Here is a 25,508-nt window from a genome sequence, read left to right on the forward strand (position 1 = left end):
TATAGTGTCGGCCATCATTCCATTATGATAACATTTTATTCGTCAGATCTGGGATTTCGAGACTCTGCGGGGCAGCTACGATTCATTTAATGTAATCGCGTGTTCACAACCAAAACAGCTCTTGATAGAATTAATATTGAACTAATTGAGTATAACTGTGAATTTGTTAAAAACCTGATCTGGTTGTCACAGAACTCTGTTGATTGCCAAGTCGTATTCAGTGCAGGCTGTCCTCTCCAGTTACAATGACCTACAGTATATTTCCTTTATTTGGGTGTAAAACTTATTTGATTTGACACTGGAGACCGCTGCCGGTCTCTGATGGAGAGTCAGTGTTGCTTTCGTTTAAAGGATAAGGTTTGAAATATTCTGTACTGTATGATTCTGAAATTACTCAGTAGGAAAATGATCAGGGGGTTGAATTGTACTGATTGATGGAATAACACACTGTTGGCTTTGGTCTTTTCAATAAGAAAAAAAACAGAATATATTTTGGAAATAATAATTCTGCTTGGTTAATATGATGCACTGAATAAACATGAGGCAAACTGATTTGAAAAGAGCAAGCAGTAGTCTGTGTGTCACCATATTCTCCAAAAATACTCAATACTGACCTTCAAATCTCACTCTTGTCCTTGGAAGTAAGTTTGACAACTAAACAAAAATTTTCTTTTGTCGTCATTCATGTTTTCTTATGAGCAAAATTCAAAATCCACACAACACATGGATGGAAACTCTGTCTCAGTGTTTTCGTCACTTCTGATGTCGTGTGACTAATTCATTCCAGTATTCAACTGTTTAAATGTGGTCAGAACAAGGGGAAAGAAAGAGCGGGACAGCCAAGAAGGAAAGACAACAAGGTGGAGAAAGATAAACAAAGGGGAAAAGTAAAATGATGGAGGGAGGAAGAAGTTGAGAAAAAGGTGTAAGTCGAGCAGAAAAAAGGAAAAAAAAAGTGGGAGGGAGAAGGGAAAATTAAATGGGGGGGGTGGACAAGGATGGAGGCAGTTGAGGGAAATAAGAAATGCAAGTAAAGGAAGGAAGGAAAGGAGGAGACGAGAAGGAAACATGGTAGAGAAGAGGTTAGAGGAGGAGATCAAGAGAGGAATGGAGGAGAGGGAAGGTAGACAGAAATAAAGGAAGAAGAAATAACTGTCGTAAAGATTAAAATAGAGGCGGATGATTGGCTCTGAAATGTTAAAGTGCCCAGGAGATGTGGCGTACACACACACACACACACACACACTTACACACTGCCCCGAGTGTAAGCTAGCAATTGTCTCCAAGAGTGGTTGTCCTCTTGCTGAACTCACAAACACACGCACACACGCACACACACACACACACACACACACTGTTCACATGGTGTTCAGGACACTCCCATTGGGATGAGCTGTCATCGCCATGGTTACAGTCTTGAGTTCAGAGTCAGGACACAAAGCACACACATCGGTGTCCACCAAGCACACTGGAGCTAAAGTCCTAAGTCAACACACACCGGCAAATATGCATGTGTGTGATGCAAATGTTTGTGTATGTTGTGTGTGTGTGTGTGTGTGTATGTGTGTGTGTGTGTGTGTATATGTGTGTGTGTGTGTGTGTGTGTCCATAATTAATTTGTTTCCCACTCAGTCGCTCTCTCTCTCCCGCTCAGTGTCAGTGTCTCTCTCTCAGTTGCTCCTCCTGTGTTTCTGGTGCCACAGCGCGGTCGGCAGGTTCTGGCAGCCCTGGTACTCTCGCCGCATCTCTCCATCGGTCAGAGGTGGCGTGGCGTTGCAGGGAGCGCCCGCCAGCGTCACGTTTAAAAGGCCGGCCCACGGCTCCAGGAGGCGAGATATCCCTGCACCCTGATAACATCATTGGTGGAAGAGGAAATTAGAAGATCATTTAGAAGATTAAAGGGGGCAAAGGGGGAAAAGTGATAAATTACCTTCCCCAGGTGGTCCAGCAGGCAGACTGCAGGGCTGATGAGGGACCAGCTGCTGTCCTCCGAGCCCGGGTTCAACCTCTGGTTCTGGTGGTTGTGGGTCAGCCGGGGTTGGCTTTGGATCAGCACCACGTTGAGGTGTTTCTGGGACCCTCGCAGCCTCTTGGACAGAACACCGCTGTAGCTCTGATCCACAAACAGCAAAACACGAGTCGCCCTGCAGCCGGCGAGGTCGGCCAGCAGCTCGTTCACCGAGTACCGCTCCTTCAGATCAGCCTGGGAAGAGAAAGGGAGGAAGAAGGGACCAAGTGTCAAAAAGATACAAGTGATTTATTTTAGAGGCAAGAGGTGAGAATACACAAAGTAAAGAGATACACCTTCATCTGGTGAATCGTCTGAGTTGGAATAATGGGATATTTTTCTCTGGTCTTCCTGTTCCACCAGCCTTAGCATACATCTGGTTAGCACAATAGCTAACATGTTAGCAGTAGCACACACATTCAATATGCACTCTCAAAACTAATTGCTGTAGATGAGGTTAACATCATATGTAACATTGACCTTCACCAAAAGAGGAGAACTGTGATATTTAAATACTGTTATTGGCTGATGTGGTAAATGTTCATTCAGGAGGCAGGAGGTGGAGGATGTGCTGCTGGATTCCTGGAGAGCTGTGTGCAGTCACCAAGGCGAATTGTGCAGCTGTCTGCTGGTTAAACTGCAATGTCTCGTTTTCTATTTGTTAAATATGAAAGATGTGACGTGTAGGAGTGAAGGGCGTGGAGTTGTTTAAAGGCACATTTGATGGAGCTGACAGCTGAATAACGAAGGTAAAACAATGAGTAGTGGAGCTGACGTATCAACAGAGTAACAAAAAAACTAAACAATAAAATCCTGATTACGACCACAACCTGCTGGACTCAGTCTGACTGGTTGATTGGCGTAATGATCGCCTTTAAAGATGAGCTCATATCCTCATGTTCAGAAACTTATATGACAGAAATACTGTTGTCTGGGTGGTCCTGTGTGTGTGTGTGTGTGTGTGTGTGTGTGTGTGTGTGTGTGTGTGTGTGTGTGTGTGTGTGTGTGTGTGTGTGTGTGTGTGTGTGTGTTCAGTGGAACCATCTTATCAGTCTGATAATGGCTTCCATGTGCGTCAGATCATTTTCCACTCCGTGTTGGTGATCTGCTTCAAAGACACCGGTCTGTTGTTTAAAGTGTGTACACGTCTGTCTCTGGGGAACTTTACACCCACTGATTACCCACAAACCCATTCGTCCTCTGTGCCTGATTCACTGTGTACTGTGTGAGAGTCTCTCTTACGATGCCGTTGAGGTTGGCGTCCCACAGCAGCATGGTGCCGTCGTTGCGTGTTGGCGAGTTCAGGTAGAGAACCAGCGTGTCGGCGCAGTGCTGCTTCCTGCAGACGTACGACACGTGGTTTCGGATCACCGCTTTCTCCGTTGCCGAGTACACACCCTCTATGTCGTCTGTTGGGTGGAGATGATGAAGATTGTCAGATTAAATCATTGGTGGAGTTCTTTTTGTTGTTTTTTTTTCACTCCAACAGAGGAAAACGGGCTTACAGCCGGCTCTTCTTTATCTACTGCAAAGTAAATCACATTTCTAAAAACATAGCAGCTTTAATAAAGTGGTCGGTCTTTATGGATGTTTTTGCTCTACCTTAGAAATGAGTGGAGAGCTGCAAATTAACAGAAAAAGTCTCATAAGGTTTTTGTATGTGGCAGTGGAAAGAACTGAAGTAGCTCACTACATTTCAGAAGGAAATATTGTAGTTTTTATTCCACTACATCTGTTTAGCTATTCTGAAGTGTGTACTTTTACTTGCCATGTTGAACTGAGATAGCAATGAGATTTTTTTGCTTAAACTTGGTCAAAGAGAGAAAACACCGTCTCACCAGGAAGTTGTCCGCTGCTGGCAAAGAAGGTCTTGATGTGATCTTTATGAAAACCGTTGTTCCGCAGCATTCTGTAGAACCTCTGAAGGTTCTGAACATGACGCTGGAACGTCATCTGCTGCTGCCAGCCACCTACACACACACACACACACACACACACACACACACACACACACACACACACACACACATACAATAGTTAAATTCTGGTAGGTTTAGATACAAAACCAACTTTGTTAGGTTTAAGGAAAGATCATGGTTTGGGCTAAAACAAGTACTTTTTAAAAATTAGATCACCTTTGTCATAATAGTTAGAGTCCATCCATTCATCCATCCGTCCATCCCAAACATGTGCCTATCCAGACTTTAAGCTCCATAACATCAGCTGACTTCCTCCTTCACTCCCATCATACTTACTATGGCCACTACAGGGCTTTGTCTCTTGAACATAAGCATCGTCTTCTCTCCAATTTGAGCCCTCTGCATCAAATCTCATCTGTCCGTTGATTTTTTTCTTTTTTAATGCAACAGTACAGTTCACCTCAGCCTTTCTGCACATTACTGGCACTTGGAGATACAGGCGAGAGTAATTCATTTATGCAGTTATTAAGTTATAGACACAGTGTCCTACCTGAGATGAGCACAGCGTGGTCACAGGTCTGGTAGAGTCGGCAGGACAGGTGGGTGGCCAGTGGCTGCTGGTGGCAGCGTCTGGTGTTTTTATTCAGCTCACAGCTGGAGACGGGCAAACTAGGAGAGCCCATGGGCAGAGGCTGAGGACACCTCGCAAACTCTGCATGGTCTGTTGGAGGCAGGGCCATGGAAGATTTCAGAGATGAAGAAGTGTCAGCATCACAGAAAGCGCCCAGGTGCTTGTCTTGGAAACGACTTCTAAATAAAGCGGAGCTTGAGCGCTGAAACCTGCTTACTCAGCAGACAGTGGGTTTAAATGGGACACAATCAAAAGTTAAGGAATACTTAATCTCTTCATACTTGCAGCGTGCCAGAGGCTGGTTTGTGGGTTTATCCCGAGGATTGTTTATGTTTGCCATAACAGCAAAAATAACATTTTCCCAGAAGTTTTTCTCATGACGCCCAGGTTGCTGGCAGAGGCTGCAGGAGTGGGTGGTCTTGGCAGAACATTAGATTGAGTCTACATCTCACTCACAAAGTCTCCTACTAGGAGAAGTGAAACCACACAACCCATAAAACTCAGGTGGATTTGAACAATCCCAAGACTATTTGACATCAGATTATTTAACTTTTTTTCTGCGCCCAACCAAAATCAACTTTCAGAGACATGAATGAAATGGATACTCTGAAACATGCAGGATGAAAACTGATGTCTTTGTTTTATTCCCTGACTTTTCATCGAGCGCAACCACTGACATTTTTTGGTCTTGAAAGTGTGAAATGTCTTTACTACTGGATCGATTGGCATGAAATTTGGCAAAGATATTCAAGCCACCTAGAGGATGAATCTTATTGACTTTGGTCATGCATTGATGTTTTATCTAACGCCATTTACAGGTCAATATATTTTAATTTGTCTAGTATTTTGTTTAATATGTATGTTGTATATGTTTTATTTAGTTTTAGATTAAACGTATACTTGCAAAACTTATGATATTTTATCAGCCACAGCTGTACTGTAGTGTTTATTGGTAATTAACAAATATCTGCATGCATAGACTAAGATGGTTAGCATGCTAATGGTAGCATTTAGCTAAAAGTATGAGTACAGCCTCACAGAGCCACTAGCAGGCCTGGTGAAACTTTATTCGGTGGTGTGTACAAGGATCTATCTTCCATTAATCAAGAGTTCATGTTTGTGGATGAATTTAGTCAATTTAGAGACTGAGGATATGTTTAGCCTAGCTTAGCACAAATACAGAAAGAAGGGGGAAATTGCTAGCCACCATCAAAAGACAAAAAAAAAACAAGATATAAAAATGCATCTTCCCACTACTTAATGTTTATTAGTCAAAAGTATGTTGTTGGGTTGCTGTTGGGTTTTGTTCAGACAGGCTGTGCTCAGTAAAAGTAGCGAGTTGAGACTCACCCACACATCGGAGTCTCTGTGTTCGGTTGCTGTCTTCGACTCCCACCACCAGTGGCAGGAAGTGGACTTCACAGAGCCCCCCGATGGCCCGCTCCACCAGACGGCTAGCACCGCTGGTGGTAATGGTGCCGCCACGCAGCGCCCCACCTGCCAGCCGACTATGTCCATTACCCATGAGCCTCTCTGGCCCGGCTTGCCGACGCTTCAGCTGGTTCTGACAACGACCCTTTAAAGCCAGAGTCAAACACTCGTCACCTGAAGACGCAGAGAGCAACAGCAGTTTAACTTCCTGCAGTGCAGAATAAGATCAGTGGTCGACCACTGAACCTGGACAATCCTGAAAAGGTAAAAATGTCATTGTGCAAGTGTAATGTCATCAGACTTATGTTTTACAGGTGTATGCATGTAGATGAGTTTGATCTCTGTCCTTTAGACCGCCACTACTTGCACTCCTGCACTTTATCTTTTTATCTTGAAATTTTAATTATATTTCTTTATTTATATTCTTTAAATATTTGCATATATCTTTTATGTCCTTGTTTATTCATTGTTGCCGTCCATTGCCATCAGTGTGTTGCTGTGACCTCTGCAAACCAAATGTCTTTTGGAAAGACTGAAGTTAATCATTTTAGTACAGTATCCTGTGCTTATATCCCTAAGTAAAGATGAAGAGCCCGGGGTCAGGTAATATTCCCAGCACAGGTGTTCTGGGGGGGGGGGCAGTTGTATTGCTGTAGGGTTACCTAACAGATTAATCTGGCCCTGATGGACGTGGAGACTAAAGTTTTGGGAGAGATTAGGAGCCTCAGATCATTTTATAACCTGAATAAACTGCAGCTCCACCATCCTGTGGAAACATCTATCATTTATCCTCTTCCCTTCCTGAGCTTCCAGTTCACCTCCTCACATTTACTCCTCTCTTCTTGTCTTCTCCTCCTCTGTGTACCAAACCTCCGCTTTGCCTCCTCCTCCTTCCACTCTCTCTTTCTCCTTGTCCTCTCCAGGTTAAATGAGGTCTAAAGAAAGTTTCGCTCTAAAAGACGCTGGTTAAACTCCATCTACAGGAACCCAGCAGGGGGCACAGTGCTCTGTGTGTGTGTCTGTATGAATAATTGACAGGTGTGTGTTCGTGTAACACAAGGCCAAATTCACCTCAACATCTGGCCCTAACCTCTCTCACAGCAGGAGGTGAATAACTTGCACTTTAACACGCATTGCTTTTCCAGAACCTGTGAGGACCTTTGCAGAATACACTTACTTCCTGTCCCCTTAGACCATTTCTACATGAGTAAAGCACTTTGGAAACACTTTATTCACAGTGAGGCTGGTGTTTGCCACCATCAAAAGTGGAGCTTTTTGGGGGGTTTTTTTGTTTTGTTTTTTTTTTAGAAATGCTGATGTTTCATGGTTAACCCTGTCACAAATGAAATTTCTACTATGAATGCTGCTTCTACTAAATTTAACTTTATTTAATTGAGCAGTCTCTTTGAAACTGAGACGTCTTTTTCAAGAGAAACCTGAGAACAAGAAACATTAATAGTCAGACAACCACACAACCAGCGACAGAAACAACATACTGCATATAAGGCCAGTCAACCAGCAATAATAAAAACTTCAGATAATTAAGCCTTAAAATCTCGATGGGGACTGAAAGAATCTGGTTTGAGGGTAACTTGCAGTTTATTCCATTTGAAAGGACCTGAAACTCTTCATAACTTGGATGTTGAAGTACAGATTAAGGAGAATGATTATTACTGGGTACAATGTAAATAGAAATGGACCAAGAAAAGATCCCTGTGGCACACCGTTAGTCATTACTATTATGACTGCTTTTGTAGCTGTCTTGCTTTACCACCACTACTATAACAATATCACAACTACTGCTATTACTAGGTTTTTATTATTACTACTGCTAGTGCTATAAGTTTAAAGCTTCATCACACCAAAAAAACAGCCCTTTTTTCAGTTATGATTAGCTGACAAATGTTTCTGTTGTATTCTATAAGGATTAATTTAGTCCAAATTTAAATGTCCCAAAAAACCTAATGATGAGACATTTAACAGTCGAATACACCTGCAGGTAATGACTAATTTAAACAGCCATGAGTTAAAATTACATGCAAGGAAAGACTGAGTGTCCGCTGACTCACCCAGGTAGAAACCATCCAGGTGGGAGCATCTCTTCTTCGTCACGTTCACGTCCACGTAGAAAAGGACCACCGGGTGTCCAAAGTTTTCCCCGGGGCTCGGATCCAGCACCAGCACGGCATCATGGGCCGTGGAGCCAGGAAAAGGCTGCTGGTGTCTGTGGGGACCCTCCCCTCCATTCAGCACCTGGCTGACGCCGAAACCTGCCCGCGGTTTGGAGCTCACCACCCCACCTGAGGAGTCCGGCAGGATGGCCAGAACCTTGTCTGAGGTACCTGAAGGGGTTTACAAGTAGTAAACCAGGTTAATGCTACATTTAACAGATATTAGAATATAAGAGAAAATGTGTCTCTTGCATAGATGACTAAATTTATTAGGTAAAATGACATTGGCTATTACCTCAACACACTTTAAAAGTACCAGAAAGAAGTAGAAGTCAAGAGTGCTACTGAATATAAACACCATAAAGGGCAATAAAGACAGTACCCACTCATTGCTGTTCACCATAGACACAGTCTTAGACACAACAGACAGACTACTTCTATTTTCATCTATTTAAAATGACTTCAGTTCATATTTATACACTATCTAATAATTGAATACATGTACAGATTGTAATATTTTGGATTTTGAAGACATCTTGACATGTTTTTGACTCATATTTTTGTTAATAACATTAATATTAATTCTAATATTCAAACTAATCCACATAGATCTAATCTGTTCATCTAGAAAACAACAGTTTTGAAGATTTTATATAATTTGGTCAAATCTATAACATTTGATCAATGAAATTCTCACTTTGACATGAGACAACAATACAAATTTATTAAATAAGTTTCAAACAGACTTTCACTTGTTTTTCATGCAGAATTTACACCCATTAATCAGGACGGTCTCATTCTTTAGACTGATATTTATATTAAGATATATTGATTCTGCCCTCTTCATTCCTTCATTATAAACATGATTTTAGTGTATTTCCTTTATCTGGATGAACATTTAAACACATCTTGGGAAAAGTTTGACTTCAGTGAACATGCATACAAATACATTATTGACAGGTTCTTTCCACAGAATAAGGATAAATTTAAAAAATACTCCAGTGACATGTGACCTTTGCCCTCCCTACCTGCAGCGGTGCGAGGCTCCGACACGTAAACGGCCACGGCGGACAGCGGCAGGTGGGCGAGCTGCCTGCACTCGGCCTCAGAGAGGGAGGACATGCGGAGGCACCGGTCCAGCTGGTCCCACTGCAGCGACTGGAGGCCTGAGCGCACCCAGCGCTCCAGCCGGCCCGGGGACATGCTGCCCGCGGAGGCCGCCACCAAAATGTGGAGGACGAGGATGGAGAGAGGAGCTGCGAGAAGCACCAGGAGCCTCATCGTCACACCTGCGTTCTACTTGATCCTTACTTCTGGTTTTTGGTTTCAATTGTTTTCTCTCTTTCAGGATTTTTCTATCTATTCTCTTTACTCTTGCTTTTCCTCTTGGTTCATCCTTTTTCTACCTTTTTGCCCTTTTTCCAGTTGATTAGTCCTTTTCTTCTCTGTATCTGCTTTTTTCCCTCTTTTCTTTCCAGATATTTGTCTTTTCGTCTTTACGTTTATCCCTCTGTGTCCTTTTTATTCCTTGACTTTTGACTCCTCACTCCGTCATTTCTGTGGTTTCCTTTGACTTTTCTTTGCAGGTTCTTGAACTTTTCGTCTTTACCAAACTGCAAATTCAGGTGGTTTCACTTGTCTTCTTTCCTTCTCTTTCAGAATAATTTATTAAAATATCCCAAAACTAAAAAACAGACTCTTTTCCTAGATTTTCTTCTTCTGTATTCCCCCTTTACTTATTGCTCTTCCTCCTTTATCCAGACTTGAGAGAGTGAAGTTCACACAAATGTTGGTCTACAACATCTTTGTTGATTAATACAGTGACAGCTTTCTGCTTTATTTCTCCTTTTGTCTGCCTTCCTGTTACTCTGTCTTTATTTTCACCTTTAAATCTCCTCCTTGTCTTTGCATCTGAGTGGATGCAGAGGATCCCAACATCCTCTTTGGGTTGATCTTACAATGAAAGTTTTCCTTCTTTTCTTGCTTCACTTTTTCTTCTTTATTCCTCTTTTCCTCTAGATTTCAGAAGGGGCAATATATCCAACTTGTTTTGGTTGTTCTTGTCTTTTGTAGACAGACTGACTTTTCCTCCCCCTTCTCTTCCTCTTCTTCTTTATTCCTCTGTCTCTCAGGGGAAGGATTTATTCTGCCGAGCCTGAGCAGCTTCAGGCTTCAGGCTCTGCGCTGGTCTGGAAGGTGATAGATCATCCAGAAGTAAGAAGGTTTAGTCCTGATGAAGGAGACTTAGAGGACGGGTCCTGCTTCTTGTGCTTCCTCCTGTTGTGGGACCATCAGTCAGTCCAGTCCTGCAGACTCTTGACTCTCAGTGACACTTGAGACTGGATCATCCACGGCTCTGAGGACAGACGCACTCCTGCTGCTCAACCCGCTCACTGCTCAGCTTCAGTCTGCTCGCTCTCTCTCCTGGTCTCTTTATCTGTCTGACTCTCTCTCTCTCTCTCTCTCTCTCTCTCTCTCTCTCTCTCTCCTCTTCTCTCTCTCTCTCTCTCTCTCTCTCTCTCAAACACAAACACACACACACTTACTTCTCTCTCTCTTCCTCTTTCTGAAAGCTCTGACATGCCAGAGGGAAAGGAGGGAGGATATGAAGAGAGAAGACTCCAGGAAGGAGGAGAGGATGAGTGGAAGAATGGATGAGGAAAGAGAAGGAGCGAGGAGGGGAAAGGTATGAGGAAAGGAACTAGGAAGGGAGAGGGAGAGAAAGGTAAAAAAAAAAGAGGGGACAGGATGAAAGAGAGGAAATGAGGAAATGAGGAAATGAGAGAGAAAGGATAGAAAAGTAGGAAGAAGTGAAAAGAAAGGAAGTTGAGGAGGAGAAGACAAGTGAAAGAAACAACTGAATGAGAGAGAAAAGGATTGGAAATGGAAAAGAGGTGAGAAAAGGAGGAAAAGACAGGAACAGAGGAAGGAAAGGGAAAAGAGAAGGAAGTGAAAAGAGGGAAAGGAAACGGAGGAAGAGAGAGAGTGAAAGAGGAAAGTAGGATAAGAAATGTGAAAAGGGGAGAAAGCAGTGAAGAGAAGGAGAGAGGACATAATAGGAAATTGAGGAAGTGACAAAAATATGGAAGAGAGGAGAAGGAGAGGGAAAAGAAAAAGACAGGAAAGAAGAAGAAGGGAAGGAGACATAAAAAGAGGAAAGGTAACAGGGAGATGGAGAGAAGATGAGGGAGGAGATGGAGGAGAAGAAAAGAGCTGGACTGGCAGGAAAGAGGAAAGTAGGAAGGTTGGGGAAGAAAAGTGAAGAGGAGGGAAAGGATGACGGAAAAAATGGAAGGAAACTGAGGAAGTAAGAAAAAGAGGGAAGAGAGGAGAAGAAAACGGGACATAAGGAGGTGAGGAAAAGGAGGAAAACCATCGGAGCAGGAGAGGAGAAGAGGAAGGACAGGAGCAAAGGCAGGTGGAAGACACGGGTTTGTCTTTCAGTCTCTCCTCCGGTGAGCCCTCTAGTGATGGAACGAGTGATGTACAAGCTTCTCAGCAGAGACATGAAGGCGAAGGAGCGAACGAAGCTGAAACCCAGAGACCATCACCACCAATAAAATAAAGTGTTGTCATAACAGATTTCATCAGTTTGAGTGGATAAAAGCACTTAGGTCGCTGAAAGTTTTGTTTATGGTTCAAGCTGGGCTGAATAAGTGAAGACAAATAAAGTGCTTTGAAAAGACTGAGTCTGAGAGTCAACAACACTGACATTATATGAACTCATGTCTGACCTTTATTGAACTGCAAGAAAGTATTATAAAGCAAAGCAGAGTCAAGTTTTTTTTTCTCTTTCTTTTGTTTTCTTTGTTTCTTATGTTATGTCTAGTTATTTAATCAAATATATTAACAAAAATACAAATACAAGCATCTTACTGTAAGGAAACTTGTTAAATGTTGCACTGGTGGAAGAAGAATCCCTATCCTTTATTTTCAATAACAACGTCAAAATAATCAAGTTAAATCTATTTAAGTAAAAGTACAGAAGTATCAACAACTAAATGTCCTTAAAGTATTCAAATCCAGTAATTGTTTAGCAGTAAATCAGCACCTGTGACTGATACATTATAATAAAAGACATTATTGTTACTAATGCATCAATGTGTAAGCAGCATTTTACTGTTGTAGATGCTCAAGGTGGAGCTAGTTTTAACTACTTAATTAGGATAATTACAGTTTGGTAGTTTAGTCCAGTGGTTTCTAACCTAGGAGTCACAATTCATAGACATCTGGAATGTGATAACGAACCACGACTACACAGGGATCACAAGCCAAAAAGGTTGGGAATTACTTGTTTCATCTTTATAAATGTGTTGTATTTTATAAATTCATCATATTTTTTTTTAATGTAAGATATTAAACTGAAAAGTTACAAATAACTTAAGCTGTCAAATGAATGTAGTGGAGTAAAAAGTACAATATTTTCCTCTAAAATGTAGAGATCTAGAATTATAAAGTAGCATAAATTGGAAATATTCAAGTAAAGTATAAGTGCCTCAAAGTTGTATTTTAGTACAGTACTTGAGTAAACTATTTAGACAGTTTTCACCAATGGCTGTATTAGAAATAAATAAATATATGGATCAATAAAAAAGAAAACACAATAAAATAATATTCAACACTGCTGAGTGTTGGTGCAGTGACTGCTGTCCACCACTGGGGGGAGCTCTGACCCCGAGGCTCAACCTGAAGCGTGCCGGAACATCGGCCCCAATAGACGATCTTCGGCCATGATGTGTCACTCGGACTTTTCAGCTAGCAACTACTGCAATGTAAGAAACTCGAATGTGTAGCAGTTCGTAAACGCAACGAAACAACATGTTCGGGACATTGCAGGATACAAAGCGGGTATGTATATATTTTTTTATAAACTAATAGCAAAGTCGTTTTTTTATTGTTGACACTCGTGGTCTAACTGGCGGTCACTGAAACACCCGGTGACAGTCGGTGTTGTGCTGGTAGTTGTTGCTAAGCTAACGCTAACTGGACGGTAAACAGAAACGCATACATGCTAGCCGAAGGTATTTGCCAATTAACTGTGATTGTAAGTGTGCGTGCGCTGTTTGTAAGAATACGATGGCCTCAAAGTCAGTCTTGGCTTGAGTTGACGGTATTATTATAGATACTTCCAACAGACTTGTTAGTTAGTCAGTTAGTTAGTTAGTTAGTTAGTTAGCTAGCCAACGTTAAGCTAAGGCGGCATGTGGTGGAAACACACTCACACGTGAAACTAGCTCCGGTCCATGCTGAGACGTTGACAGCAGCGAAAAGGGAAAAAAAAAACCGCAATTGAAGAAAAATGGCAAACTACTGGCAACGTTTGTTTATACATGTTTTGCTTTAGTTATACAGCCGAGCTAACTCACCTTATATAGTCAAATGTAAACAACAACAAATACTTAATAGCTATTGTTGAAAAGAGACATTAAAAATTAAATTAAATGCTCATACCAAGCCATTTCCCCCTCAAACAATAATCTATAATTGGTTGTTTTGTAACATCTGGTGAAAGGCTACCAAGTTATTTCCAGCTCTTCTGTGTGACTTATACTCAATGGTTTGGTTTACTGCTGTGATAGTTTATCACTCATCAAGAGACAGACTTGATTCCCTCATCCTGATTGTGTTTCTCTTTTTGTGTAGTTTCAGTGGTGAAAGCTGGCAGTTCATTGCCTCCTTGGAAGCAACTGAGGATGAGAAAGAGTACTCGGTGTACTCTGCTGTCTCCTCCAAGGCGAGGTGTCTTCGTGTGAGCCAAGTATGCAGTGTCATGCATGAGACTCAGATTTCATCCACAAAGTAGTTAAGAAGAAGCTGCTTCTGAACGAGTCTGCATCAGCTAATAACATCAAGACTTCCTGACCCAGCCTCGGCTTTGTACCAAGCTCTTGAGTGTGACTGTTAGTTAGAGTGGGAACCACTTGCCTCAGGAAAAAAAAAACAAAAATAAAACCCTATGTGCCTGCCTGACTGAAGACCAAGAGCTGACGGTGTCCTGCTGACCTGCTGCACAGGTGGAAGGCCAAAGTGTTGTACTGCTGTCACTCTGCAGTGGCAGTTATGAGAGCTGTTGGTCAGGATTTATTAAGAACTTGTATTCCATCTACAGCGACCAACAGAAAATTTACAACTCTACTCAGCTGGAGCTGACATTTCAAAAGTCATTCCAAGTGAGGAAGCACTCACTGAGGGGGGAAAACCAGGGGTGGTCTTTTCCTCCATCTCAGGCTCATTGGGCATCATCTCGACTCTTAATTCCTATCCTGCCTATCAAAGTCCACCCAAGACCCTTGCCCTCTAAACTCAGCCCTTCAGAAATAACCACATCTTTGTTGGGCAGTGCCATGCCCACCAACCAGTCCTCCCCCTGGGGTGGGGGGAAGCTACGGGCTTGCTCTAATGCTGACGGTCCTGCCACTACAACACCTGTCAGTACACACGCCAAGACAGTTGCGGCCACTAAGGTGCCTTTTAGTCAGACTTCCCTAGAGTTATCCAGGAGAAAGGACCAAGCCAAATCTCTCTCCTCTGCTGTTGCCTCCTCTGCCTCCCCGTGGAGGCAGACAACAGTGGCCCCCTCTGGGGCTTCTGTATGGGACAATGGGGACGGACGTAAAACCAACAACCAGAGCCAATTCACCGCTGTGCCAGATCGGTCTCCAACCCTGCCACAACAGCTTAATGTGATTCAAATCCCAAACCAGGTACTGGCAACAGGACAGAAGCAGGCTGGCAGCAGCCTCACAGAGACCAATGCCCCTTCCTCCATCCCCAAGAAAGAATGTCAGGCTGGGTTTAATGGTCTGCTGATGGGTACCATGCAGAACTGGACGTCGCTCCAAACCTCTCAGCCTGAAAACGGTTTAGCAATGGGCAGACGTCTGGATGCCACAGGTGATGCACCGCTGGGATTGGAGCCTCTTTTATCTGTCTGTCATCAAGAGCTGTTTGTCAAAGGACAGTCCACCCTGCAGAAAACTAACAAGTCGGTGGTGAGTACTGATGTTTCAAGTTTGTTTGTTTATATTATGTATTAACTACCAGACGATATATTGTCATCAGAGTTTTTCAACTCCTAAATATTGGTATAAGTATCAGCCTCAAAAATCCAATATTGGTTGGGTAATAGTTTCAAATAAAATGCATTGAAATGTTTTTGTGAACTCAATTGAATATTAACATTTCTGTCAGTAAATCATAGTTAGTGTTTTTAATTATTACACAAACCCCTGCTGATAAACTCTGATGCTGATACTTTCATTTTAGATAGATAGATAGATAGATAGATACTAGATAAATTCATGTTATCATTTTAATATCAGTACTTAAAACTGTGCTGTCTGTGTAGTATGGCAATACCAGGAAATTACTCCTTGTGTTGCAGTTTATATTACGCTTAGGATGATATTAGATAATCTTGAATATTGCAATATTTCCCACCATATTTGGGCTGGAATGTATGGAGATATTAAATTTTGGATATCGCCCAGGCCTAGTTTAGATTATGTAATCTTGATGAGAGTCCACTTCCTGCCTCCTCCTCCACATCTGACCTTTTCTTGTTTTGTCCTCCCAGCTTGAGGCCGCAGACTGTCCCTCTTTGCCATCAGTGCCTCCTCCATGCCTTACTCTCTGTGAACATCGGGGGGCAGCATTGGGAAAGGATGCCTCCGGCCTCGACAGCACAAAAGCAGAAATAAGAAGCACAGCGAGAGAAACGACTGCAAGGAGGTGCCATTCAGCTAAACCAGCAACAAAATGCAGTCAGACACAAAACAGTTGCACAATAATAAATGATTTACACAGTCTATTGCAAGTAAGAGGTTGTCCTCCTGCAGTTTGGGCAGCAACTACAAACAGCAAGCCACAAACAATGACATCACTAGACGTAAACAAGCAAGTCCCAGAAAGTCAAAATCCACCAGGAAGCACCCTGTCCACATGTAGAAGAATTGGTCCTCCAGAGGTCAGTCCCTTTCCAAATGGCCCCATGCCAACTGTGCTCAGTGCCAGTGTCAGTGCCAGTCAAGAGCAGCAGCCCACACCGTCGGATATCATCCCAGGTAATCAGAAATATTGGTTTACTTAATATGCTCTGTAGCTGTCGGAGGAAAACCTAGAGCGAGAGAAAAGTAGATTAAGTGGTCATTGAATCTGCAGCTTGGGAAGTGAAGAACCTCCAGACAATTCATGAATAAGGTGGTACAGTATTCATGAGCTGATAATACAGCTCGTGTAGTGATACTGTTAGTTCAGTGTTTGATCAGAGGACGGAGTGATGATTAAAAAAAAACAGTGATAATGTTAATGAAGGAGCATCCACGGCAAGGTGTTATCTCTGAGAAATCATCTCGCTGTAGCTCTGAGAGGATGGTACTTTGTTGATCATAAATATTTTAGCATTAGCCGCTATAAACACAATACAGCAACAGTTTCACTTGGTCAGAAGCTTTTTGTTACAAGAGCAACAGATCTAAAAGATAAGGCCAACATGTGAGCTTGAGAGAAGGCTGCAAATTATGCTGTTAGGTGTGTAATTCCATCTGTGCCGCGCGTCCAGGCCTGCTCCTTTTGAGCCTCTATCAGCTGACATGAAAAATGTATTGTAATGTGTGGTCACAATGAGGAAAAGGTGTGTGGTTAAGGTACAAAAACACGGAAATATTGGTAGAAAATCCGAATAAACAGTCATAAAGTGGAAGTCATGGACTTAGTCATCACATATATGACACATGTAGTTAGCTCGAAACCAGAAATGGTCAGAAACCGTGTTGGATGTATGACTGTTCTTCCTCTATCGTAGATGTGGCCCCCTGTCCTGCAGGAACCCTGGTGGGTTCTGTGACCACTCAGATCTCCGCTATCCACCTGACCAAGCAGGGGCAGCCTGCCTCCATGTCATCTTCATCCTCGTCCCCTTCTTCTTCCTCACCCTTGCCGACAGAGGAGTGTGCGGTTGGCGAGACTCAGCTGTCCGGGTGAGGAACGGCTGATCGCTGCTCAGTCAGTAGTTGCAGTTCTGTTTTGTCCCCCCCCCCCCTTTCATGTTCTCATTCTGACCGTTTCGACGCGTGTTTATTGTTTCCCAGCCGGGAGTGTGTCATGCAGGTGGATGGAGGTGAGGAAGAGCTGCCCGATGAGCTGGAAAACGCTTGTAGTGACGACGGTAAGATGTTAAAACAAACGCAAACACTCAAAACGGAGTGCTTCATCACACAATCACAATCAACTCTGTTAATGGAATAAACGATCCGTTTTGTTCTGTTTTTGTTTTGTTTTTCTGTCGTCTTCAGATGATTCAGACTGTTCATCCAGCAACGGCGCTTCATCTACAGCATCCTTCGCTCTCCTCTCTGGGTGAGACTTACTGTATCACCATCATCTGTCATTAGATCATTAGGGACCACAGGGCGGTCCCATAACAGAGCATATCTGACAGTTTTCCTCTGAACACTCAGGTAGATTTCTATTCTACAGGTGTGTGAATCCACACGAACTCTGAGTCTCTGTTATTAAACGCTCAGTCCTTTTTTCTTTTTTTTTTTCTTCCTCTTGTGCCCCGTGTGAGGCGTAAACACCATGTGCAGCTGTAAATCATATAAATATTCTACTTTCAATAAGTATCTTTCAAGCCCTCCTGTAGTTTCACTATGTCCATATGAATCACTGGTGGCCTGATTAAATAGATAAAAAAAAACTGTTAATTTCCTTCCTGTACTTCATTAAACTGACCAATAGATTTAAATCCCATTTATGAGCCTGAAAAGACAATTTTAGTTTGTTTTTTTTTCTCAGCTTCAGCAACTTGCCTTTCTTTGGCTGCCTCACGTCGAAGCGCGGTCTCTAATTGGTCTCCGAAAGTGGCGTAAAATATACATCCGTCAAATCCTGTGGACTCTCCCTGCCTCTCTTTCATTCTCTCTCACCGCATTGTTAAAAGGGGCTGAAAGCAGCAGAGCGTGGTGGAAAGGTCTGCTGCATTGTGTGCCACATTGTTCTCCACTGTGATGGCCTCAACAGTAGAACTCCCTACCAAAGACTCGGAGCTGATTCTCCGCTAAAAACAGCCTGGATAGGGACCGCTATTGTCGCTTTTTATGGTTTTTTGTTTTTACCCCCAACCTGCTGATTTGTTTATGTGTTCATTTACATACATACCTCCGCCTCCCCCACCCTTTCCTGAAACCTGTAGCTCCCCGTACGTATAGTGTAGTGGTGCTATAGTGGCCTGGTCCAGCTGTAATTCTATATCTGTCGGCGGTGGAAGGATTTTATTTGAGAGAAAAGATCTGGAAGAGGACACCATCATCCCGTTCGTTCGTCCTTTTAGCCGTCTCTCCTTCCTTCCTATATGACTGTCATGTGAGTGTTTTTATTTATATTTTTTGGATTTGTGTAACTTTGTGTTCCTCAGATGTTATTGTGTCGATTAGCTGCATAAAAGTACATGTGACTCATACGACCGGCTCTCCTCTTCCTACAAGTATAGGTGTAACCTCGTTGTGAACTTCTTGGCTTTCCAGATCGGTTCCTTACATGTCGGTGTTAAGGTCGTCGTTTGTCTCAGCTCCTGTGCTCCCTGTGCGATGTCTCTAACCCCGAACTCACACAGGCATCGCGTTACTAGGACATAGTGCAAACGACTTGTGTTACAAACCCGGATGTCGGCTTCCGTTATTTAGAAGTCAGGGAGCGTAACTCAAGATGCATTACTTTTTAATCTTGTTGTGAGACTTCAGTTCACTTGTTTAATAGTAACAAGCTGAGAGGAGAGGAACAGAGAAGTCCTCACCTCTGAACTTACAACAATGTTTGCAACATGAAGAAAGAAAATATGTGTCACTGAAATGTCTGTAGATTTTGTTCTTCATTGTGTCGGCAGTTCCATTAACTCCACGATGCTCCTTCTCTTTCAGTTGATGTTGTTGTTGTTGTTTTCATGTTCGGTGAAAATGGAGAACGATCGTTAAAGAGAGTCAGAAGAAGTCGACACACAGGTGTTTTATTTAGTGATGTAAACATAATTTGTCATTGAGGATCGTAGATTTGGGATTAGAAGAAAGTCTAGATCCCGGCTCCTGATCTGATTGTCTATCACGTACAATCCTTTCCCTCTTTGAAATGAACTGCGGTGATGTTGGCACAGATGTGTGATTCTACATGTATGTGACTGTCTGCCGATCATTAATCTGTGGCTTTCCCTCAGTGTTGAGGAGCCGATGTTATTGGGGGCCGAGGATGATCAAGAAGAGCATCCAGCGCTGGTTCCCAGTTTGTTCCCCCTCATCCCTCCAACACTCTACTTCAGCACCGCCAGTGAGAAAGGTCAGGACACACGTCTGTTGTATAAAACACAGTACTTGTAAACCAAGATTCAAAAAAGGTACAGCATCAGTTTTCAGATCATTATCAAAGAGTCAGAGTCCTCAAACACCTGTCAGGTGTCTAAGAAATAACATTTTACGTTAGATATTAGAGGATAATGAGCTTGAGAAGACAGTCAGAGAGAACCTTGATCCCTGAACCTCCCACTTCCAGGAGCTCGACAGGTCTTTATGAAATTGAAAAACAGTGCATCGAACTGTTTCAGTGTTTGCATTAAACCAACAGTCTGTGATTAAAATTTTGTCGATAAAATACGTCCAACGTTTTGTGTCGTGCGCTCTGCAGTGGAGCTGCTGCCTGCGGAACAAAGACGACTGTTAAAATGGAAGATAAGCACCGTCACTCCTAACGTGGTCAAACACACCATCGCCAGGTCCCACTTCAAAGCCACCAAGAGTAAGTCACCGTGACTGTGCGTGTGTGTGTGTGTGTGTGAGTGACAGCTGCTGCTCAGATAAATTTTCACTTGCAACACACCTTTCAGAAATCGCAGACAGGACTGACTGTGATCTGAGTGTTTATGTTGTGATTCATGATAAATCAGTTCTATACGACTCTGTCTGTATTCAGTGTCTTGCACAATGTCTGATTTCATGCACGTTGTCACTAATATTGCATATCTTATTGCCAAAATGTATGCAAATGCTTTTGAACAAACCATATCTTTCAGAAATATAAATCAATGTGACAGAAGAAAAACTGATCGAAATCTGTTTGTGTCTGTTGTTCATGTAGAAAGCCACGACTGGCTCGGCTGCTGGGGACACCACATGAAGTCTCTTGGCTTCAAGGCGCTTGAGGAGCACCAGAAGGTGAGAGACCGTGGATACACTAATCACCCCAGCTTGAAGCTTTAACTTTAAGAAAGATAGATCTTCTGAATTACGTTTAACTTGTTGTTTTTGTCAACTGTGTCCTAGTTGAACCACTTCCCAGGGACGTTCCAGATTGGCAGGAAGGACCGGCTGTGGAGGAACCTGTCCAAGATGCAGGCTCGCTTTGGGAAACAGGAGTTTAACTTTTTCCCCCGAACCTTCATCCTTCCTCAGGACATCAAGCTGCTCCGCAAGGCCTGGGAGGACGGTGGCTCCAGGCAGAAATGGATCATCAAACCTGTATGTTCTGAGAATCACTTTGTCAGTTTAGTTGTGACTCACTATTCTAAATCTGTGAAGACGAATCAGTCTCAAAACACAGGAGAAGTCAGTAATGTCAGTAAGTGTTGAATTACGGCCATATGTTTTCTGTGAGGAAACCTATTATTACTTCAGATGCTGGATGTTATTCCTTCTATCTAATGATGATTATTATTGTCTTTTTAGCTGCTGTAAAAGGTGAATAAGTTAGTTGCTTGGTAATTATTGATGCAGAGGAGTCATCCACACAAAATATGTTGAAGTTAAAGTATATTTACGTTTTTATATTCTTCAGTTCAGTATTACTTTGTTTACACTCTCTCTTTCTCCTGTCGTCTGCAACAGCCTGCATCAGCCAGAGGAATCGGCATCCAGGTCATCCACAAATGGAGCCAGATGCCCCGCAAGAGGCCGCTGCTGGTCCAGAAGTAAGTAGCTCAGATGATTGTAGTACCTGACACCACGTTACTCGTCGGTCTTTGGGATCAAACATAATGATTCTGGTTGTGTTTTTTGCAGGTACCTTCACAAGCCCTACCTCATCAGCGGCAACAAGTTTGACCTGAGGATCTACGTGTACGTGACGTCCTACGACCCGCTCAGAATCTACATCTTCACTGACGGACTGGTTCGATTCGCCAGCTGCAAGTCAGTTTTCACCACAGTCACCAGCAAATAGTCCAAACAGATTCGGACGGAATATAAAAAAAACGATCTCTGTTTTTTTCCCTCTTTCAGATATTCGTCTTCCATGAAGACTCTGAGTAACAAGTTCATGCACCTGACCAACTACAGCGTCAACAAGAAAAACTCTGAATACCAGACGAACAGCGACGACAAGGCCTGCCAGGGACACAAATGGTAACAGAAAGAGAAAAGGATGTGTTCATGTTTGAATGGAAGAAGCATGAAGGGAGGGAAGGCGGTTATTGGACGAAGTGAAGCAGGGGAGGACGGGGGGGTTTAGGTCACAGCCCGACTGAATGCAGCCAGGCCAACACTTGGTATCAGGAAAGAAACTTTGAGGGGAAAAGAAGGAAGGAGTTAATTAATAATTGTGTGATTCTGTTTATTTGGCCTCTTCCAAAGAGTTTAAATAATCCAACAACTATAGTTCTGTTCACAAAAATATCTGTTAAAGTCTGCACCACATCTTTGTGACTAATGTACTGTATTTATTCTGTCTCTGCACAAGGCTTCGCCGACTCCAACAACATGTGTCTCTGTGTTTTCAGGGCTTTGAAGGCTTTGTGGCAATATCTGGGTTCTAAGGGAGTCAACACCACTCTGATATGGGAGAAGATTAAAGACATTGTGATCAAAACCATCATTGCGTAAGTTTCAGTCATTCATTCATTGATTGGACGCAGGAGGTCGGTCACACAGGGAAGAGCTCAACTGCAGGGCGACTGTGTTCAAAGCTCTTTTTCTTTTTTTTTGTCATGTTTTTAGAGAGAATTTTAACATTAAACATTGACTTTGGTTAATAACAAATATCTTGTCATTGATCCTTTACCTGAATGTAAACTAGAATTGGCTTGAATGACACTAAAATGTAAAAGTCCAAGAACTTTTTAAAGTCTCTCTCTCTCTGTCGTCCAGATTTTCCAGATCCAGTCCCTCCGAAATGAAACTGTAGATTCTTCTTTTGCAGAAGAAAACGAAACTTGAAATCAGTTCAGTTTTTGCATTGTGAATACAGTGAAGTGGAGACATGTCATGAAATAATGACATTATAATGATTATGACATAAGCAGTGTGTCTCCTTGTGTGTTGGTCATCAGGTCAGAACCGTACGTCAACAGCCTGCTGAAGATGCACGTCCGGACGCCGTACAGCTGCCACGAGCTGTTCGGCTTCGACATCATGCTGGACGAGAACCTCAAACCCTGGATCCTGGAAGTTAACATATCACCCAGGTAACACACATGCGCGCACACACACACACACGTGCACAAACACATTCAGGTTTTCAAACTGAATCTTGTAACGGTTTGTGTTTCTGGTTCCAGCCTCCATTCCAACACAGCGCTGGATGTTTCCATCAAAGGTCAGATGATCAGAGATCTCCTGAACCTGGCTGGCTTTCGTGTTCCTCAAAGAGATGATGTGGTCGCTCCCTGCAGCAGCACCTCCAGCTCCACCAGCAGGTAGGGAGGAGGTACTACACCTCACAGGCAGAGGCAGGGATCACAGCTACTAGGTCCTGCCACTGAAATGAAACCAAATGGTGATAATGTAGGAACAACTTTATATAATGCAGTACAATTCAAAGTGCTGCCTCTGAAACGACCTTATCGTTGACTGTGTGTGTGTGTGTGTTTGTTTGTAGTCTGTGTGGCGGGAACAGGGAGAGGAACAAACAAGATCTGTCTGCTGATGAGAAAGTTAAACGGGCGTTTTACCTCACACAGCGCTACGCCGACCAGGTAAACAAATACAAAGTGAATTTATGTTGAATCGCAGGTAAAAAATGTTTAAAACTAAGTGCTCTTAGTTTAGTCGAAAAAGTTTGAAAGTTTATTCAGTTAAATGGAAACAAAAGCGGCTCGATGTGAAAGGTTTTTGATCATTATTTCAATTTATTGCAAAAGATTGAAAAGCCATTAATGCAGTTCTTCATGTAACGCCACGGTGCTGCTGCTGGTGATGTTTAGTATTGGTGTGATTTATTATTATTAAAAACAAAAACAAAAGAAGCAGTTACAACTTTGTTTCCCCTCGTCTCCGTCAGGACTTCCTCCCTACAGTGTTGGATATCTTGACTCCAGAGGACGTTCGCGTGCTGGCAGAGACCGAAGACGAGCTGAACCGCCGGGGAGAGTTTGAGCGAATTTTCCCGTCGCCGTCGTCATCTCGCTACCTTCGCTTTTTCGAGTGTCCGAGATACCTCAGCATCCTGCTGGATCAGTGGGAGCAGAAGTACTGGAACAACAGGACAAAGGGTATGTGTCCGTCACAAACGCACTGAGAGCCGTGCATCCAAACGGAGAATGAGGCCAATCTCCGTGTCTAATCCGTCACACTCTATTTGAAGGAAAGAATAACACAAAGAGGGAAACACTCAATCTGTTTCACTACTTAACCCAGATTTTATGGATTGTGTGTGAAATGCTCTTTCCTCTGTGCAGGTATCAGTCTGCTGAGGACTCTCTGTCAGAAAGGAGTCCATCTGGGAACCAGTGACCCTGCTCATATAGTAAGGAACTGTGAAAAGATTAAATTAATTTGTCCGAATAAATTATAAATGTGATATTTCTGTAATCATAAAACCAGTGGGTTGATACGAAACATTCTTCTTGTCTTTTTGTGGTTGTGTCTAGTGGTCCAAGTGCAGCTACATCTCCAGGTTCGAACCCCACAGACAAGACATTGTCAGCCCATCAAGATCCAGGTACACACACACACACACACACACACACACACACACACACACACACACACACACACACACACACGACATAAAAATAAAAGTCAGGTGTCAGGAATGAACAGATACTTTTTAATCCCTAACAGATACAGAAAACAAAACATTATAAAGATATTTGCCGACACAAGTACAGAACTAAAATATTATATTACTACCTAATATTTAGTTAAATGGATAATGTGTAAAAATTCTTCTTGGGATCATCCATGAATGTGAAAAAATATGTTCATAAATAGAAACTAGAAGAAACTAGTGTTAGGATTAAGATCTCAGAGCAGATTAGAACAGGTTAACACACTACACAGAAGATTAAGTTAATTAATGTCCCTGTTCCCCTCTCCTGCCTGTTTCTCCAGGGTGGTGGTCAGCCATCGTCACCGGTCCCATCGTGATGATAATGACGACGGGTCAGACAGGGAAGTCGCTTCGGTCTCCAGTCTGCCTGTTTCGCCAAGTCCTGGATCTAGTGTCACCAGCAGTGCCTGTGCAAGTCCTCAGCCCAGCCTCACCCAGAGCCTGCTGCCCCAACAGTTTGCCTCGCTCTGATGACCCGGTTTGCTAACATGACGCTCAGCACCCAGAACAGACACAAAAGCTCACGGTCTTATTTAGCCCTATCCTCTTCCCAAGCACCCATCTAATTTGTGTCTACTAGCTCTGAAACACTCACTCTGGATTAGAAAGGTACGAAGACCTGTAAGCTTGAAGCCCAGTCTTAACAAACACTGTAGGAGGGCAGTGATTCTGGTCTGTAACAGATTTGTAAGTTGCTACTAAAATGGGCTCTTTTAGTGCTAAAATCAAAACAGCAGTCAGTTCATGGCGGCTTCTGCTTTCTGGTCTTAACATAAGTGAAAATATAACATTTAAAGCACCAGAACAATGTTTTTTTTTTTTTTTTTTTATGTTTTATCCCATTTAGTGAAATTACATATATGCCAATCATTGTCCAGCCTTTTAGATGGTTGAATTTTTTTTTTTCTGAGCAGCCGGTGGTTTCACTTCGTTTCTTTGCAGTGTGAAAATCATCCTGCAGAGACTCGAACCATGCTGGAGACACATATAGTAATCCGTAAAACAGTGAGCTTTACGTCTGCTTAAATTTGCGTTATTATATGTTGATGCAGTGCAAACTTCAGCTTCAGCATAACCGTGCAATGAATGACAGAAATAGAGGCAGACATTATAGTTGTGACTATATCAGAGTATTAACTTTAAATCATTAACATTATTAGCATGTGAACATGCTTGGTAAAGCCGTGTTCAAACCTATATTAAAACAGCATGAAAGCACTTTGAACCCTAGGCAGTCATCCAGCACCTGGCTCTTCTTTGCCTCAACACGTCACCTGGCAAAGAGCTGCGTTGGCCAATCAAGTACAAGCTAGCTGCATGGC

At 42.8% G+C, this 25,508-nt stretch overlaps 2 protein-coding genes across 2 annotated transcripts; one reads left to right on the plus strand and one right to left on the minus strand.

Moving 5' to 3' along the window:
• Positions 1 to 1,620: 1,620 nt before the first annotated feature.
• On the minus strand, positions 1,621 to 9,441 carry LOC111218043. Its single transcript, XM_022740134.1, has 8 exons — positions 9,189 to 9,441; positions 8,059 to 8,331; positions 5,909 to 6,163; positions 4,478 to 4,648; positions 3,847 to 3,978; positions 3,251 to 3,417; positions 1,931 to 2,203; positions 1,621 to 1,847 (listed from the first exon to the last, which is right to left on the minus strand). The coding sequence occupies exons 1-8, from the start codon at positions 9,439 to 9,441 to the stop codon at positions 1,671 to 1,673; spliced, it is 1,701 nt and encodes a 566-aa protein (XP_022595855.1). The 3' UTR covers positions 1,621 to 1,670.
• Positions 9,442 to 14,504: 5,063 nt separating this feature from the next.
• On the plus strand, positions 14,505 to 24,657 carry ttll4 (tubulin tyrosine ligase like 4). The gene is made up of 20 exons (XM_022740135.1): positions 14,505 to 15,054; positions 16,125 to 16,223; positions 16,964 to 17,138; positions 17,250 to 17,326; positions 17,454 to 17,517; positions 19,367 to 19,485; positions 19,831 to 19,945; positions 20,285 to 20,357; positions 20,466 to 20,660; positions 21,027 to 21,109; positions 21,201 to 21,329; positions 21,420 to 21,542; positions 21,917 to 22,015; positions 22,466 to 22,600; positions 22,694 to 22,831; positions 23,014 to 23,110; positions 23,416 to 23,626; positions 23,813 to 23,880; positions 24,005 to 24,075; positions 24,468 to 24,657. Exons 1-20 carry the CDS (start codon positions 14,505 to 14,507, stop codon positions 24,655 to 24,657), a joined length of 2,811 nt encoding a protein of 936 aa, XP_022595856.1.
• The last annotated feature ends 851 nt before the right edge of the window (positions 24,658 to 25,508 follow it).

The sequence above is a fragment of the Seriola dumerili genome, unplaced genomic scaffold, assembly GCF_002260705.1.
Source record: "Seriola dumerili isolate Sdu_G_001 unplaced genomic scaffold, Sdu_1.0 BDQW01000052.1, whole genome shotgun sequence".
NCBI classification, from domain to species: Eukaryota; Metazoa; Chordata; class Actinopteri; order Carangiformes; family Carangidae; genus Seriola; species Seriola dumerili.

What these genes read in the sequence shown, in the direction of transcription:
- LOC111218043 (XM_022740134.1), bottom strand. Translation starts at nt 9,441, where the DNA reads ATGAGGCTCCTGGTGCTTCTCGCAGCTCCTCTCTCCATCCTCGTCCTC. An exon ending in ACAGAGACTCCGATGTGTGG is followed by an intron (nt 4,649 to 5,908) that starts GTGAGTCTCAAC and finishes TGCCTCCAACAG; the next exon opens with ACCATGCAGAGTTTGCGAGG. An exon ending in ACGCCAACCTCAACGGCATC is followed by an intron (nt 2,204 to 3,250) that starts GTAAGAGAGACT and finishes TTCTCTTCCCAG; the next exon opens with GCTGATCTGAAGGAGCGGTA.
- ttll4 (XM_022740135.1), top strand. Translation starts at nt 14,505, where the DNA reads ATGCCCACCAACCAGTCCTCCCCCTGGGGTGGGGGGAAGCTACGGGCT. An exon ending in TCCTTCGCTCTCCTCTCTGG is followed by an intron (nt 17,518 to 19,366) that starts GTGAGACTTACT and finishes GCTTTCCCTCAG; the next exon opens with TGTTGAGGAGCCGATGTTAT. An exon ending in AGAAATGGATCATCAAACCT is followed by an intron (nt 20,661 to 21,026) that starts GTATGTTCTGAG and finishes CGTCTGCAACAG; the next exon opens with CCTGCATCAGCCAGAGGAAT.